This window comes from Anser brachyrhynchus (genome assembly GCF_964034855.1).
Source record: "Anser brachyrhynchus genome assembly, chromosome: 3".
In the NCBI taxonomy this organism is placed as follows: Eukaryota; Metazoa; Chordata; class Aves; order Anseriformes; family Anatidae; genus Anser; species Anser brachyrhynchus.
The window spans coordinates 27,986,811-28,006,251 of NC_137696.1; the positions used below are offsets into that span (position 1 = coordinate 27,986,811).

The 19,441-nt window shown below is 41.1% G+C and overlaps 1 protein-coding gene and 1 long non-coding RNA gene across 2 annotated transcripts in view; both read right to left on the reverse strand.

Annotated features, from left to right (window-relative positions):
* The window catches only part of TP53BP2 (tumor protein p53 binding protein 2), a 49,446-nt gene that overhangs the window by 25,422 nt on the left and 4,583 nt on the right, over positions 1–19,441 (reverse strand). The window contains exon 2 of the mRNA XM_080586379.1: positions 3,271–3,418. Within this exon, the coding sequence (XP_080442505.1) occupies positions 3,271–3,418 (148 nt within the window). The remainder of the gene's footprint in view (positions 1–3,270; positions 3,419–19,441) is intronic.
* LOC308192625 lies at positions 5,571–18,498 on the reverse strand. Its single transcript, XR_013948944.1, has 2 exons — positions 18,377–18,498; positions 5,571–18,260 (listed from the first exon to the last, which is right to left on the reverse strand). It is a non-coding gene; the product is annotated as an uncharacterized lncRNA (long non-coding RNA).

The window sequence follows — 19,441 nt, forward strand, 5'->3', positions numbered from 1 at the left end:
AGAGTCTTTCAAAGCAACTATCTTAATAAAGAATAATCATTTCACGGACAAAATTGTTGGTGTTAAGAATACATATTTTCGTTTTCATAAGAAGAGGAGTTACTAACACGTTTGCAGCATGTGAAGAGCTTTTTTCAACATAAAAGGGTTTCTTTAAATGAAATGAAAATGCTGCAGCTGCGCTCAAGCAATCTAGGGAGGAAAATTTCTGGAGTCACTGTCAAAAGAGATTAGCTTTACAGAATAAGCAAGTAGGTCACTGTTACAGAAGAAGCAATCTCTTGGCAGTTACTTGTCTAGACAGCTAAAAAAGCTCTTCATCTGCTAAACCTTAATTCCCCCCTTGAAGAAAAAAAAAAAGAAAAAAAGAAGCGCGACTGTCAGATTTCCATCTTAAAGAATATACAACAGGCTTATGAGATAGCTTTCTAGCAGCTAGGCAGTACTTCAACTGAAACTCTATCATCAAGGGAGATGCCCTTTACCCAAGGATTCTGTCAATACCACTCAGTGACTTCAAAGGAAGGTCAAGGAGATTTCCAAATACCAAACAAAACCACATTTGAAAAGTTCAAGAAGAAAAGAAATTATCAGACCTCAGTTTTTATTCCCTGCCCCCTTGGAGGGGAAAAAAAAAATAATAAAAAAAATAAAGACAAAAGCCTTTACATATAGACACACACTTTCTGTGCTTTCTGTGGTCAAGATAGTCATCTAACAGAATTCTGATGATAACAGAAAGATCAAGCAAGCTTGCTCTGATACTCATCAAATTTCAAGCAAAACTGGGAGGACAGGGAGAGCAGTAAACTTGCCCTCATTCAGCAAACTGAGTGCCTCAAGCTAACTTGCAGCAATGTTTCAAAGTATGTTTAATACGGTCTGACAGCAGAAGCTAAAATTCCTCAGCATGCATCAGGAGAGAGGGACAAGCTACCTCAGAACGATGTTAGTAATTGAAGTCTAAGCACTCATTTTTCAGCATACATCTTCTGTTTCTACCTTGTAAGGATGGCTGGCATGTGCCATGTTTATTTTAAAATTAAGTTTAACTTGTTCAGTGTAATAGAATCCATGATACCATCTTGGCAAAACGAGACAGTGACACCAAAACACTGACACCTAAAGCAAAATAAGGTAAAGTTGAGAGGTTTTTTTTGTTTGTTTCCAAAAAAATAAATCCAAAATATACATTAAAATATATTTTGCAAATGTTTGCTGCTGGACGTTATGCAGATGTTTAAGAAATGACTTCTTTTTTTAGAAATATGCATATACTTCACCCAGTATTCAAGTCTTTATGGCATATGATTTGAAACTACTGCATTTGTTACCAAGTATAATCTGAAACTGTACAGTGTTGCATGCACACACACATGCACCGGTGTCCGTATAAAGAAATATATAATTAGTAAATATGACAGGACCAGTGAAGGGAACAGAAGTAATTTGATTTCTAAAAGGAGTGCCAATATTTTAACTGTATAAACAAACAATACTTTTTGTTGTTTTTTTTTGGTCTTCTGACAATAAACTGTGCCAGTAACCAATAATAACCAAATAATAACCAAATAACATAACGAGAATAGGCTTTGCAAAGAAAAGAAATTTTGCTAATCTCAGAAAAAAATTCTCCACTTCACTTTGTTTCTGTATTCTAACTATTTTCTTTTATCTCCTCCAGTACCAGACAGGCTGACAACTTGATTTTGTAACTGTAAACAGGCTGTCCTTGACATATCCTACGCAGGCACCTCAAAAGTAGATCAAGAAGCCAGGTGTGGGGAAATAAGTGAGAAACTGCCCACACTTCAGTAGGAGTCCAACTTTGGTAAGGAGGTTTTGGGGGACACTTTGGTTTTGGAGGACATTTACTCCTTTCCATCACAACGTCTGCTCTATAATAGAGCATGGAGCTAAGACTAACTATAATTTCAGTTTATGAAACTACACATACACCTAAACCTTTATTTTACTTGTCTTCCACTGTAGAATTTGGTACTGCATTGATTTAGACAGACCTAGACAGAGATATACAGTAAAACCACCTTCCTAAAATATCTCTTTCCACCTTGGATTGCGGATTTTATTTTAGTATCATTTATACAGAAAAAATGTTTTTTCTTTTTTTTTTTAAAGGAAAAAAAAATCTATTGTATTTTTTAAAACTTAGAAATATCAAAAACGTTACATCTCTACCAGAAAGGACTAAAAATCAGAGACCAGACTTGAGTATCTCATGCAAATATCCATCTCACCAAAGACTTCTTTAAAGAGAAATAGGCCTGAGACAACAGCAGAGAGACAGGAACATTTGTCCTTGTCGTCTAATTATTTTATAATGTTTTTTAAAGCATCTCAAAATAGCTGGATCAAATAACATAATTTTTCATGACTTAAAAATCCTGACAGTGACTCATCTTTTCTACACCTCTGTGTGGCTACCAGGATCTAATGATCTACCATGGAGACAAGAGATAAGAGTCCCTTCCTATTTAAGCCAGACAAGTTAGCCATACTTTAGCTTTTGGGTTGCTTGTTGACATGTTCTTCAGTCCCAGCAGAGCACTACAAGTTATGGAGACCTGAATTTCCAAATCAAAAATCAGCAAGAACACAGAAAAAGAGGGAGGCGGGAGGGAGGGAAGACAACCAACCACAATCACAAAACCATCTTCCACCAGCTCAAAGGACAAACTGCTTTACTGTCCCGTCCTCATCTCACCCCTCCTATCCACTATATACCTTCTTTAGAAGTACTTCATATAATTGCAGCTGCTTCTGATAACACTCCTTCCCTCCCAGAATCAATTAATGCCATCGTGAACAACAAAGTCAACATCTGAAAAAGGAAGTTTTCCTTTGCCAAAGCACTTGAAAATGCCTATGGAATTTAGAAGACTGTCCACAGAACTAACAATATTTACCACTCCAAAAAGCCCATGCAACCCACTTGGATTATACCGCTGGGGAAAAGAATAAATAAAGAACGACTCCCCTACACCCTTCACAGACTCATTTGAGTTGGAGAAGAACTGCCCATGCATAAGAACATCCACATGCTTGGCTGGCTTCTTTTATTTTCAATCATTTTTTGTATGTGTGTACCTTCCTGTAGATGTGTTATTATACACCAGTTTTGATGAAGAGATTAACAAAAACGTAAGGCAGAAACTCTCTGGGACAGAACCATGTCTTTCACGTCTCTGCACCCTACGACAACAGAAGCAGTGAATGCCCAGCAGCTCACAAAGCAGGAGTTTAACCCACCTGAGCCACACCACACTTCAGCCAGGTGGCACTCGCTTTCACCAGGCTCCTTGCACAGCTCCACCACATCTCGGCATGTTGTCTCTGGGGTGACTGGCACCTCTGTGAAGTGTTGTTCATTGTTGCTGAGGTATACTGTCAGAAACATCTGGAAAAGACAAAGACAACAGCATACGTAACACAAAACCAGGCTGCATATCGAGGGCGCAATTTTCATTAATTGCATTATTTTCAACATAATAGTATCATTCATCATGAACTACCGTGCATATTGAATTTCAAAACAAACCCAGATTTCCTTTTCAGGTACAAGCCAGTGAGATGTTAGAAGTAATCCTCTGCGCACCTCGATTATGTTACTGAAGTATTGTTTCTTTATTTTATTTTTTTTAATAACTGGACCTCCTGCTCCTTCCTTCTCTTTTAAGGTGATGTTATCGTATTTCTTCTACCTTACCATACTTAAATACTGCACACCCATTTGACACGACAGATACCTAGAGTTCAGAAGTTTTCTTTATTGCGAAAAACAAGGGAAGTAACGTCTGTAGAAGATGACTGGACCTTCCAAATAGGAATTGGAATCAATTTGCACTTCCGTAACACTTGGCATTAAAAAGTTTCTCAGAAACACAAGCTGACTTTCCCTGCTCAGGGACATGACTTAGTGGTAGACTTGGCAGTGCTAGGTTAACGGTTGGACTTGATGATCTTAGAGGTCTCTTCCAACCAAAACGATTCTATGAACACAAGGTCTACCCCCCAAGTGCCACTATGAGGAAAGCAGTGCTATTTTACTTGGCTTTCTCTTCACTGCTGTAGATGGATCCTTTATCTTTGGTTGTTATTCTGTATAAACACACCACACAGCTAGATGTTATCCTTGCTCAGGTCTTTCCTGCCACAACTAGAAGACACACATTTTAAGAATTAGTTTCTTTATTTAATCTTTGATAAAACATATTGATCACTACTGCCTCTGAACACCAGTTGCCTTGCTGTATGCTATTAATATTAAAGTTAATATAAAGCTAGCTAAAAATGAACATCAGTTTTCTTCTGAAATCTATTCTGAACACCAGTACCAACTGCCTGCTCATCATGTAACTCCCAGCATCACAAAAATCAGCTAAATGTCTCCAGAAAGCAATTACTCTACTACAAATTTCAAGCAATAGAAACCTTATCAAAAGGCTACACAATTCAGCCTTTTCCACACAGATGGAAAACCTGTCTTTGCCAGAAAAAGACACAAATATAATGTCAGAGAATCTTTGTGCCTCCTCGTTTTTATAGAGGGTAGAAGGGGCCTACATCTTCATGAACAACGGTTCAAAGGTCAAAAAAAGAGTCAGATTCAAACAAGGCAAGAGGGACATATAAAACGTTCTTCTGAGTTTAAAGAAGAGGTCATTGCTACAAGCATTTATTCTGTGATTTTGTGGGAATACTCTGGAACAAGTCATTTTTGATGAAAGTGGAATCTAGCCCATTGTCTTCATGGTTTTACAAAGCTCCCCTCAGTGACTCTGCCAGCGTACAAACGCAAACATCTCTTAAGTCTCCAAAGCCTTTCCAGTGGTCTTGCAAATGCCAAGACCCCCTCCACTCCTATGAGAGAAGCCACCTTTATTCTTTTAAAGAACTTCTATTAAAACATTTCCACACTCAAAAATGTGGTGTTATACAGAGCACAAACATTTGTCCCACTTTTGGCAGCACAAACACTTCAGAAGAGTGTTTCAGGCCTTGGGACTGCACCAGATTCAGCATCAACAGCATACACAGTTTCTGATCTCTGATTTTACGCAGTTCCCCAAGACAACGCTTTCTGATAAATTCCTAAAGACCTTCTACAAATACTCACAAAAAGCAAAAAGCCTACAGAAGGGGAGCTCAAAACTGCCCCTAGTCCTTTGGAAACCATTCAGATCCCTCAACCATTTCCTTGTCATGTTACGGCAAAAAGTAATAACAACTCAGAGCTTGTAAGGGGAGGAATGAGTAGAGAGAATGTGGAAAAAAATGCAAAGGTAGCAAAAATTTTTTTGTTTTGCTGACCCAGCAAATCCCGAGGAGGGCAGGAAGGCCGACGGAGTGGGACATGCCGACTTCAGCTGGACTGAGGGCTGCTGTTCAGGCAGAGGGGAGCATCCCATGCACCCCACCTGCCACCGGGACCACAGCTGCTCACCCACATGCCTCAGCTCAGAGGTTTGTTTGCTGCTACTCCCTCCCTGGTATGCTTTGTGTGGGCCAGAAACACACCGCAGGCATGCTGGTAAGATCAGCTTACCACATGCCTATTATTACTCTGGGAAGACAGGCACAACTGTTGTGCTGTTTACTGCGTAGCATGCTGATGTACTGACCTAAATTAGGAGACAAAGCTTTCCAAATAGCACCTCCGATATTCTGCTTCAGTCTTTCAGCACCGAACACTTGTGGTTTTTTAGATTTAGTATTTCACAAGGCTGACAGCGAGAGATGTCATACGCAACCAGGTAAAAAACGCCATTTAATCACAGAAACTAGGGCAGAGAAGTATAATATAAAAAACAGGCTCTCAAATAGCTTTAGAGCAGGATTACACAGGAACACAAAACACAAATGCTTCACATTTAACGCTAGATAATCTTATACTCACAACAACGCTAAACTGCACAGGTAGTGTGTCAGCAGTAAGATTTGTTGGTTTTAAAAGAAGAGCTTATAGATGAAAATTAAAAAATTATACAGAAACATGGCATTACACACAAAGCAGACCTAATTTGACCCTAGCACGGCTGTTCACTCTCCAGTGTGCCTGTTTATCTCCAGCCATTAATCCTTAGGATTTACCAGCACAGACAGCTACAGAGGAAGGATCACGAGTAGGGATTTCCATCCACAATGCTCAAGGTAATTACTAACGCATTAGGCCACAAGCACTCAAACCTGCTATGTGGAGGCCATTTCTGAGACTTGGTGGTATCTGCATTAAATCTACCACATGTGTTCTAGGTATTGGGGGTGAGAGGGAAACACCACACTGTGCAAATTCCCTAAAAACATGTCCCAGATTCTGAAAAGTCTGAAGTAATTAAAAAGAATGCAAAATGGATACGACTTTTGCAGGTACCTCCTTCCTCCTCCCCCTAGCTCCAGGACAACTCTGAGACCACGTGGAAGTCCACCAAGCAGTTGTGCCCCTCCTCTCTCACCCAAGTGGCGGTGACATTTATCACCATGCCTCCTCCGCTATCCACATTTCTGTGAGGACTCCAGCCAGGGGTAGTCTGCTTCAGACTGGCTATGTCCGAGCCGAGGGAAAGGATTTAGCCGGCAGCATGAATCACTGAGATTTCTATCTCCCCAGAGAGGGCTGGTAAAAGGTAAAGAACCAAAGGCACGAACCAGAACCTTGCTATGGCTTCTCAGTGCAGCTCGAAACCCTTGGTGGCTTATCTGGCATGCGCCACCTCACATTGGGATCCCAATAATCATCCTTCCCCTTGGAACATTTCAAATAAAACATCCACTAACCACCCTACCGGCTAGTTTATATTCCTGTTTGATTGTTGTGCAGCAACAAAAGAGGAAAACAAAAAAAAAAAAAAAAAAAAAGACAACTCTTGTGACATCTTGTTTGGAAGTTTGAATCCTGTACCTTCCATCAAGTTAGATTAAAACGGTCATTTGTTGCTCCCTGAAACTGAAGATGTTAAAACACTTACAAATAAAAACCCAGGAGTATGGAAAGAAAAAAAAACAACAACAACATGCAAAAGGTAAAAATCAAACTCAGTTTCAAGGTAGGCATAAATAAGGCACGTACTCAGCAGTGGTGAGGCCACACCTGGCATGCTGTGTCCCATTCTGAGCTCCCCAGTACAAGAGAGATTTGGACATACTGAAAAGAGTACAATGAAGGGCCACCAAGGTGATCAAGGGCCTGGAGCACCTCTCCTATGAGGAGAGGCTGAGAGTTGGGACTGTTCAGCCTGGAGAAGAGAAGGCTTAGGGGGAATCTGATTAATGCATCTAAATACCTGAAGGGAGGACGCAAAGATTGATCCAGGTGCTTTTCAGTGGTACTCAGTGACAGGACAAGAGGCAATGGGGGCAGACTGGAACATAAGGGTTTCCATCCAAACATCAGGAAACGCTTCTTTACTGTGAAGGTGACAGAGCACTGGCGCAGGTCACCCAGACAGTTTTTGGAGTCTCCCGCCTTGGAGATCCTCAAAAGCTGCTTGGACATGGTCCTGGGCAACCTGCTTTTGGCAAGGGTTGGACCAGATGACCTCCAGAAGTCCTTCCAACCTCAGCCATTCTGTGGTTTTACAGAGCAGGCATACTAAAGACATACTATAACAAGGGGAAGACAAATCTCATTCAGACCTTACACCTTCTTTCAAAGACAGCATCAAGGCAAATGCTGAAATACCTGACAATTTCATATTGTCTTGGATTATGTTTTTTCACTCTTTCTGACTTCTAAGGATTGAGTTTTAGGAATGCCCAGAGAAGGCTGAGAACTTTTAATTAGGGACCTGACTCTAAATTCTAAAATAAGGGTTTGAATTCTAAACCAAGGATCCCTCCAGCCTACCTCCTCCCCCCGAGATGTATTCACCGTTTATAAGTACTGAAAGGCTTTACACCGCAGAAGCATCCCAGTACTGCGGCACACTTGCAAGGAACCAGGGATGTGTTGTACATCTAGCAAAGCGGTTCCTTTTAAAGTCACACCACAAATTTCAGCTGACTCGGCTACAGCCTAGAAAATAAAGTTTGCAGTTATGGAGCCACCAAATGAGGCAGTTCGATCGGGTGCACCAAGGGCAAACGGATGACCAAGGGCACATGAACTAAAGCAAGAGATCATTTTTGCAAGGAATGACTGTGATGAATGACTTACAAGCAACTGGATGGGAAAGCAGAGTACCAGACATAAAGGAAGACTAAGTCTCAAAAAAGCCTGACATTTAAGACACAAACCTAAGAAAATCCAAATTGTCGTGAATTACAACTTCAAGTCTTCTCAGCATAAAATGTATTATTTTGTTCCAACCTGTATTATTTATGCATCACCTCCAAATATAGCCACGAAGTCTGGACTGTAACACACCCGGGAACAGGAAGAGAATGTAGCAAAAAAAGCAACCAAAATAAAGGAGGACAGAAGAAGGTATCAATTAAAGCAAGTCACACCCCACCTTATAATCCTCCACCTCTCTCCTGCACGTCAGTTCCAAATAGCCTTACACTTGACAATCAGACACATGTGCTGTAAGCTCATCAACAGGATCATTTCATACAATTGCACTGACATTAAATAAACTGTAACAGGTCTCAACAGCTGCAAATTAGTTTTCAACTTAAAGTGAAATATTAAGAACAGATAGCTCTACAAAAGCAATAGTCTATGAACACACTGCATTTTGGCTCCTACTTGGTGACATTAAAAACAAAGAACAGCTTCCAGAACTATTTGGAATACAAGTCTGAGCAAACACATGCCTTAAAATTTACATCTATCCAGACAGATACCATTTTTTAATCAATCTCTCCCTTAGGTCAGAAGGCCTCAATTATTGATTAAGACGGAGGAAACACAGAAATGCAACTTACTTTTCTCTTGAGCTTTGAGACTGTGTCTGAAAGGATCCAAAATCTCTTACTCCTTAACTTTTTGTAAAAGTGATATCATACATCTTAGGTATCAAAAGGCTCTGAAGTTGGACATTTTCCAATTAATATACAAATAATATTAAATTATACTGCTTAAATTATTTAAGCAGTAATCTCAGAGTGCACATATTCAGTAGAAAACTCCATTATTTTGTATGATATGGTTTAAAATACAAGGTCTTAGTGAATTCCTGAAACTACCCTTGTTTAAAGGATAAGCGTACTATTTTCCCCCCAAAGATCTAATTCAGATCATTAAATTTCAGCAATGGACAACAATCTTCTAGAGCAAAACTCACTATCTTATAAAATATTACACACAAATAGATGGTCCATTAAAAACTTACCCATTTTTCACTATTTCTTTAATTCCTAATCTAATGCAATCTTTTCCTGCATACCATGCAATATACAATATGAACAGTGGCATCTATTCATGTAGTATTTTTCATCTTCAAAGCATTTTATAACCAGGAAGTCCTGACACAAGCAAGCAGTTTCCTACTTTACAGACCGGGAGACTGAGGCATACAAGGCAATGACAGAGACAAAAACGTTATTTGCTTGCCAAACAAGCATACTGCCTCTGAAATCATGATTCATTTTATTATCTTGCCTTAGAGCTAATAATATAATTTTTGTGCCACATTTCATATTCTCTGTGTTTTAGAGTGATCATTAATATTCTTGAATCACATAATACTCCTGTTGCTGGCTGGTTTTTTGTTTCCATACATAACACAGCTAAGTAATGTCTTAGCTTGCCTAACAAATTTTTAGATCTCATCTTTAAGGATGCATTAAAAGTCACTCTTAAGGTTGACAATGCAATGTTTTACAGTAATATTCTCTCTGTTATTATCTGAGTTATACCTATTATATTAAGCTGCAAATGGTTCAGGATAGACAATATATTTTCCTACAACATGGAGAGCATATACACCTGACGTGCTGTACAAACAAGCCTCCAAAAAAGAGCTCATCGCATGTCCTTCAACGACTTCACCACAAAGTATGATTACAAAGCAGCAATATATACCACTGAAAAGCCATTGTTTCAAATGCAAAATAGCTTTCTGAACAGCATATGGGATGGAGAAGAATGACAACACAATTTACATCCTGAAATAAAATATATTTTTAGAAGATAATTTTAGTTGGCTGAAAAATTAGCACCACAGTTTTTACAATGAATAGATTATCAGATTTTAAGTACAGATAACAGAAATGAGAAATAACTGATTCCACCCACAGACCTGATACCTAAAGTTTTAACTACAAGTCAGTTTTTTCTAATACAAAATCCCTTCAAACAAAGAGTTTTACAAGGAAGCATCTTACCTAATAGGAACACTGACACTGCACCTTCCTAGATTGCCATGAAGAAATCAGCTGCTAAAAGAGGTATTTTTGCTGACTTGATGCAACTTTCTAAACAACAGAAGACAGGCTGCACAACGGCAGATTTTCATGATCTGAAAAACAGCATTCAGAACTGGCATGCAGTTGCGGGCCTCAATTTGATTTTTAATGCAAAATATACCTTAATAAAGCAAATCAGTGAGCCTTTCACATGAAGTTATTCAGAACCTTAAACCAGTCCTTTAGTAGGCAACGTAGTCACTTATTGTACCAGAAGATTAAGGTAAGCAAAAGATTATATAATAGACTTACTAGAAGACAGGCATACAGGACGATTGCTATCCCTGATTTTTTCGTATGCAGCTGTTCAATAAAGTTAGGTTCAATAGAAACACAGAGTAAAGTTTAATATTTACCTATAGCCACACCTAAATACAGGGAGTCAGGTTCCTTCTGTCTCATCTGCAGCACACACTAGTCCGTTTATATTGTACTGGCTCTTAGCCATAAATGTGAGAAAGGAAGTTATGATGCAAGGTAGGTGGAGTACTGTAGGAAGCACCATAGAATTGTTCAAATTATTCCCAGTCTATATAAAGCATGGCCTTTTTCCCTTTCAATTGTATCGCAGGAGAAAACAGGACTCAGCCTTTACTCTCAAAGGCATGGTAGTTACTGCTTGTATACTTTAAAGATAAAATACAAATACATAATAAACTTATCTTTGGTAAATGTGTCAGTTTTTCCAGGATTTAAAACATAATGTACACTTACATGCACTTCTGGGCACGAAAAAGGGAGTAGGAAACAGCAAAGAGAAAGCTGCTTGTTTTTTTTTCCCTCCTTTTTGTTTTTAAATCCTTAAAGTAGAGACAACAGAAAGAAAGCCATCTGCTTTTAGTATACACTAGTACACTGGGCAAAAGCTATAGCACAAACATCAATCTCTGCCATATTACATCTCACTATCAGGCATGTTTCTGAATCATCATTAAGGGAATGTGAAGATCTGCATGGAAAACAGACTGAGTTCTGGCCAAGCATTGTTACCATCTGAAGTTACTGGATGTGGGTTTGGGACCCACCTACTTCATGGGCTGCAACTCCAAAGACAAAATTCAGTGCTTCAGTTCAGACCTACTGAGGAGGAAGATAAAATTACAATCTTCCTGCCAAATTTAACAGAAAATCATCATCATCCCAGTTTAGCTGGTTTAGTTTTGTAAAATCTGTCAGACGTAGCTTGTGACTGGTAAATACAGGGTTCCTGACCTACACCCTCCTCTTTCAGTAGTGCATTACACATGAGGTCATTGAGAGGAGATCTTTCCAAACCAAGAATTTCACCTTGAATCCACATTACATTTTTCCTGACCTATTTTCTTCCATCATCCTTAGACACAAGAACAGAGCAAAAGTCCTCCCAGAGATCCGAAAGATCCAGACAAACAAAGCTTACGATTTTGGATGAACACCAAAACCAGGAGCACCACGCTTCTACACACTCCGCATGCCCAGGGTTAAACCACCACATATCACTGAAGGCAAGGGTGTCGCAATTCAGGGGGAGCTTTTAAAGCCACTTGTACGTTAACGCTGCAGGTATTTATCACAACCTTGGCACTGAGCAGAAGGAAATGTTCCAAAACATATGGGCCAGTTTGTTTGTTTTAAGGGAGAAACAAAATTGGTTCCATTAACATATGTAAGAAACCACAGCCTTTTACTGAGCACCCATAGCTGCCAACATGTCACGCATAGCTTATTCTGTTCAGACCTGAATCCATGCTTTCCACACTTGGATTTACACCAATTTTGTTAAACAACTGCAAGAATTCAGGGTAAACAGATCCTGACAACGTTCTTTACATCGTACAACACCACAGCATGTTCACAGGTCTCTTCCCGTTACCATCTGTGCGTTGGGGTTCCTCACTTTCACATGTTCCCCTCAAGTGTTCTTCCCCTTTCTCCACTCAGAAGCTCTCTCCCCATATCCTTCCAGATGGCTCCTTCAAGCCACCACTTCCATGCTTCTAGGCTTTTCACAAAAAAACACTGCAAGCTGACAGGCAGAAAAGTCAGCCTACACACAGTGTTTGGACTGCCGATGCTGGTGTCTTGCTTGGAGCTTGCTCCTCCTCCTCCTCGTGGAGTCAGTGAAAGGGGGATTGGATCTTTGGAGACGGGCCCTTTCAGTCAGGCTCTGCCGTGTCATCGGTGTTCAACACCGTCACGAAGGCTTGGTACACATGAGGAATTTCTTGTGTGCCTGCAAGTGATACACTTCCACGTAATTCTTACCATAGATACTACACTGAAAAACAGTAACTGTCTAAATCCTGTAAACTACAGTGAGGTTTGCATTTGTTTCTCATCCGATTCCTCAGTATCGCAACACTTTGCACCTAGCAGAAGAGCCTAAAGCCAAGACAACGTCCATGCATAATGAATGGGGTTAAGAACTCAAACTCAAGGCTGAATCATCTCAATTGTCTGTGCTTGCACCAAACCCAGAGACGGTCTTTGTAGTAAATAAAAAATTAATGAAATAAAAAAGAAACATTATATCCTCCCGTTGGGAATAAGCATTCTTGTTAGCTCAGCTTCCTGGACAGCTAGAGGCCTCTGAGAAGCCATACCAAGTGCTCCCCATTGGGACACTTGAGAATGACACCTCTCAAAATACCCCATTAAGATGCATGTATATTCTTACAGTGGAAATATATAAATATGTATATATATATTTTATTTTTTTTCCTGCTAGAAGAAGCAGACTTTGCATGAGACAGAACTCTTTCACAAAGGAAAGTGAAGGTAGACCTGTACCAGGGATGAAGGCATATTTAACAACCTACGCCTCAAAAGAACAGGTAGGCTACCACAGCAAAGTGGCAACTCTACCACCCACACCATACTGCCTGCTGGCTAAGGCAGCAATTTGTTCTTGGGTTTAAAAATACCAGTTTTCTACTCTTCCAGCCAACGTATAATAACCTCACCAATTAAAAGATGAGCAGCGTTCGTACCCGGGAGCACTGTGCCTCAGCCCACCAGAACGCGCAGGTCAAACCCACGTTCATCAGGTGACAAGTGCCCAGCCCACACACCGAGCTCATTTATCACCTTCTGCTTACCTTCTTTTCTTCTGTGAGTTGGTATCTGTATCAAACAGACTTAAAAAAAAAAAAGTTCTGCAATTTAATAGTAAAACAAAGCAAATTATGTAGCAGGTTGGGGACGGGGAGGTGTGCAGAATACTGGTTTACTCCATTCCCAACTACTTCACAGAGATGAGCACCAGACATCTCTGAAAATACCACTCCTTACATCACGTTAAGACACTCCTCCAGGAACACGGCTGTCAAAATCTTGAGTCCTACTTCCATGACAGATCTCTGACAAAACGAAATGCTCATGACCTGCAGAGGTAGGTCAGCGAACACACCATTTCTGGAACCTGAAAAAATGACACACGTTTAACCATGCGGGTAATTTTGGTGTGGGGAGAGTTATTGAATATACTGTTTGGGCTGCTCTATGATACAGGCTGACCAGTTTGGTATCCAAAAGTGCATTACGATGTGAAACTCGGGCATTTTAGTAACGTCTCCTTTATGCTGCAACTCTAGAACATGCTGTTCCATCACCTTCCTTCAGGACAAATGGTAATGAAAAAACAGGAATTTCAGACCCCAGAGCACAAGCCTGCACGCTTTACTGCTTTCAAGGTCAGCTCTAGTTTCCTATACACTTGCTGCCAGGGAGAGGAGGCTTCCTGCTATACAAGCTTCTCACTCTCACCAAGATAAACATATGTTTTAGTCCAACTTAATCCTTGCAGTAAGTGAGAATACCCAAAGATGGTGGAGAAACACCCTCTGTTACCATCTCTCAAGACAAGATGGAAGTCGAGGAAAGCATGCGGCAGCAGCATCTGGCTGCTACAGCTTAGCCCACCTAAACGGTGAGCTGCCAGAGGCAACAGTCATGTCCTTCTCTAATTCCGCCATTAGGTCAGATCACGCAGCCACATGGCAAAACACTTCCATCATTTGAACTTTTTTTGTTCCTTTCTGCCTTTAGAGTCGGTGTTTTTTCCTCCCACTCTACTGTCACCCAGCACCTTGCTAAGTTCAAGGGGAAGCTACAAAAGACATGTGGCTTTGGGTGGGGATGGAAATCAAAGGAACAAGAGTATCCATTTGAGCAGCACCCTACTATTAAATTAATTAGGTGTAACATCACACCATACCCTTGGAGTAGGGTAACCCTTTCCAATTTACCACCAGTTCTGGGTGGGAGCACACTCCTGTTTCGATGGGAGTGTACCCTGAAGAATGACCTTCACTTGTCAAACTCAGATGACTGCTACTGTGCTAAAGAGCTATCTGTCCATGCATGGTAATGCAGGCAACCAACATAGCCACCAGTAGTGTCAGAGACAATCCCCAGAAATGTCTATGCTTGGTGACCGTATCTTTTTTACAACAACTGCACTTCTTATTCAAAGTCATAAAGAGGAGCTTCTGTCCTAACACTTCTGGGCTGCAAACATGCAGGAAGTCATTAGCAACCATGAATAAAACTGCACTAGAGTGGTACGCATTCAACAGGCACAGAAGACACATCGAGCTTTTGCACCAAAACAGAGGGGATCTTTTTGTTATTTTGGAAGAAAAAAGGGACTGGTGGGGAAATGATGGATAGTCAACCACATTATAACAGGATATGTACAACTTACCAACTATAGCAGAACCACAGGAGAAACCTTCCCCACCAATCCCTCTGTCACCCCACCAAGCACCTCACTCGATCAAACCCTTGCTCCTTTAACGCAGAGCTTCTCTAGCGTTCATGCTTTAACTTTCATCAGCAAACATTCAGCTTCTACAGCACTACAACAGCAGCTGCAGAAGGCTGGCAGATTGTGCAGCTGATCAGCGTCTGACAGGTTTTATTTAAGTGCCGCTCACTCCCAGGGCCCTCTCCAGGCAGTACCAGGCCGTACACAGACACCGGCTGAGAAGGCGAGGAAGGGAGAGCAGTTCACCAGTGCGAGGCAGCGTGGCACACTGTCACGAGCAAAGTCGCGACAGAGATCCTCACAGATGGCTGTGTGCGAAATGGTGGGCACTGAGGTGATGTCGCAGCAACTTTTAATGATCATAAAGAGGAGATTAATTAAATCAACATTTGTACTATGCAGGGTTCTTCAACTGGCTGCATTCACCCCAAGAACTCCAGAAATCATCCCCCTCAGCCCATTACTATTTGGTCATTCTTTCAGCTTCCCTGGAGGTAGAAAATATTTTCTCTACCCCAACTTCACTGACTGCTGTTTGCACAGAGCTCTCTAAACAGCAATGGTTTTGTGCAATACTGGGAAACCACCCTGCAGAAAGGCCTCGTGGGCAAGACCTATGCACAACAGCACAGGAACAACGCTGCGTGGACAAGAGGCATGCAGTTCTGTTCCCACAGCTTCCCCACACCAACCTTTACTTGTAGTAAAGTCTGTTCTCAAAATGCTGGAAGATACACCACAGGTAGGGGTGACGAGGGGATCATGTTTGTGGTGTAGGGGGCAGCAGGACGGGGAGGTAACATTTGTCAGGAATGCTGCTCACACGTGAGCCGCGGCAGTGTTGCTTTGTTGTTTTTCCTATTTCACAATAGAGCTTCATGGAGACCTCCAAGGAGGTCTGGAATAATTTGCTTGGCCCCTGAGCACCCTGCTTTTCATGACTCTGTGACACCTCTTCCCTTCCCCATCCGCTTGCCTCTTTTGCAGCCAGAAATCAGTCACGTTTACTGCTAGGTAAGACAGGCTTTCCTGTAACGCTCCATTACCTTGAGAAACAGTCTGACTGCAGCTGAGATCAGAGCATCTTTAACAGGTTGCAGGAATCCCACTTTACAGGGTCTTCCCAGCCCTGCAATGCTCTAAGCCTCTCAGTTTCCTGAGAAGCCAGGGCAGGAGCTGTGGATCACTGCCCTGCGTGACCCAGATAGCAGTTTGGGTGAGGTTCTGCATTTGGGGCAGCATACACTTATGTAAGGAGGAAAGCGGAGCGAAGAGAAGTGTCCAGACACACTGCAAAAAACAAACCACCAGACAGACTGCCACTTTCAAGCAGCAAGGAAATCATCACTGATTTGTAACTGTGCACAGGTATGACAGGAGCAGCTGAAGAACAGCCCCAGCTACGGGTAATAAGATTCTTCTTGGACATTTCTGCATAGTTTGTTGGCCCAGCCCATTTGCACAACTTTGCAATCCCTTTTGCAATAGGGATGCTCTACATCAGTGCCTGTGTCTGGTCATGCTTCTGATTTGCATGTTGCAGCATACAGCTAGTTCAGTATTGGACTCAAATGGGATAACAAAGACTTCACTAAAAAAGAACCCTCTGAAGGTCTAAGAAAACATGATTTTCCTCTTTTAATGACAGAAGGAAACTTAAGATAAGAAAAACACACAACTCCTGAGACTCTGCCTTAACTTTCAATTTAAAGAAACAATGGGATTTATTGCAATAGAGGGAAACTGGTAATCTAAGCCAAGATCTACACTGCTCCTTAAGCAGTTAAGCCTCACAAAATAAAAGTATTAGAGAACAAGAAAAAAATCATAGCTTGACAAAAACAACAAAAGAAAAACCATACACACGCTTCTTATACAGTGAAAGGGGAACATTCCCTTTACACACGTAAAAGATAAATGATCAAACATCTCTTTTGTGGACTGATCTCAAGCATGAACAGAATGAACTACCATCAGGCTTTTTTACCCGACAGAAGGAGAGACACAGGAGATGTAGGCGCCGAGGAGACATAATTACTGTAAATAAGTTCATTTAATACTTTACACTGGACATGGCAGACTCGTGTTCCTGCTGCACAACATCATACCAGTTTGTTTGACTCTATGGGAATTCTGGTCACCCAAATCCCAGCCTGACCTTGCTGCATGACCTTTAACAAGTAGCTTCAGTTCCCTTTATTAAATGCTCTGATACATAGCATTTAGTATTTTAGAGACTAGATGTTTGATATTAAACAACTCAAAATAATAAAACCAGAAGTGTTTAAAGTCAGCAGTGTGAAAGTGTCCATGTTTTTACTTTAGTGCAGGTACAATAACTATAATCCAGGTACATTGCAGAAAAAGAGTTTTCTGAGGTGATTTCATAATCAGAGAACTATGCAGAAAGATAGATAACCGCAGTACATATTTGATTTTAATATTTGTGTGTCTTAATTTGTAAAAATATGAAATAAAAATGTGAGAGTAGGATTTACATAAAAGGTCAAGGCAAGAAGTGTTCCAACTCCCCTTTTTTCAATTAGATGCCAATAAAAGTTAGGTTACAACACAGCCATTCATCAAAGGTTCGGATCACATGAAGACCTGGAAGCATCACTGTAGCACAGAAGAAATTGCTTCCGAAACAAGGTTACCATCTCACTAATGAAATACTTGGCATTAATGCCACAGCAATAACAACAAAAAGGCTCATCATTTATACATAACTGGATTTGAGTTAAACATCCACGTAACACTATTACTATGGTGAAACAACTGATGAGGACACGGGCATGACTAATTAAATACTCACAGAGAGAACCGGAATATTAATGATTAACAAAAAGCAAATAACAAAAGCAAGTGGAAAAATGCTTTCTGCCTTTTAGCCTGCCCAGCGTCACGACAGTGTCATGATTACTGCTCCTTCCCAATTCATTTACTGTGCCCTCTCCCTAAGCGTTAATCCCAAACCACAGCATGAGTTATCTAACACTGTTTTAAACAGTGTTTCAGGTCTTTCATGTTCCACTGAAACTTCTAAAACAGGTAAGCAACAGTGACTAAGGTAATTAGGTCTCCTTCACATGACGTCCAGGAGTTCTGGTGACCTTTATACACATATCATCTGACGCTCTGAGAACTGGAGATCAAAAAAAAAAAATGTTTTGCCTGACTCAGAAGTGACTCAGCTGCGAGAAAGCAGGCCTGAAGATAATAAAACTGAGAGCAAGGAGGAGAGCTTTATCTGCTCATTACCTTGTTATGTAATTACAAGTTTCTTCCAGTTTCCAGAGCATTAAATAAGTTTCTGCAGGAAGCTGAGGGTGCCCAGCTGAGAAGAGCCCTGAGGTGCCCCTGTGAACCCAGGCAGAAGCAGCCCTCCACGAGCTCTGCCACCCAGCCTCGCAGGGCAGCTGGAGTCAGCCTCCTCGGGGTGACGGCGCTGCCTCCTCCGAGAGGCTGCACGGCAGGACTCTGCGCGGCGTTAAACAAGCTCGGGAACAACGTGCTCTGTGGGAGAGAAAGGAGAGTCCCCGAGGCAGACTGCTAACAGGGACAGAGGGCTAGGCGAACGGGGCATTTCCGAGACTGCTTCTCGATCGATAATCTGAAAAGGAATGCTAGGCACAACGCCGTTTCCACTCTGCTGGTTTATTCCTCTGAGGTAACCTTTATACCTGCCTCCTTCAAAGTCCAACTGACTTGCATGTAAATTAATCTCACAAAACAGACTTGATCACTAATAAAGCAGAAATCCCATCTGGTTAACACTAGAGGGGGGAAAATAAATCCCATAAATTATCCATCCATCCCTAACCTCATCTCTGCATGCTAGCCCTTGAAACAGTAAATGCAGGAGTCCCACAGGGCACTCACACCCTGAACTGTTGAACAAATCAGAAGCAGCATAATTAACAACTCTCCTGACCTACACAGCTTGATCTGGCATGAATTTGCAATATTACCCTTCCCCCATTTCTGATAAAAGCCACACAAAGAAACAAAAGGTGTTCAACATACAGCTGAGTAATTTGGCTCAAACATTTCAGATGGAGGGCTAACATGTTTAAGAAAGCCACCTGAGAAACTAAAAGCATTTCATATTAATCATGAAACAGAAAAGATCATATTGTAACAACATGAAAGAAAAAAAAGTACCCTAGAAAACTCAAGGCAATGTTCTTCTATCATGAATAATGACAGTCTGTAAGAGAAGCGTGAGAGGTAAGAAAGCTCACCAAAACAGCCACCTAAGTGTCATTCAGCATTCCAGACAAAATACTTTAAACACTGAATACCACATTAAAATGTCTGAATACA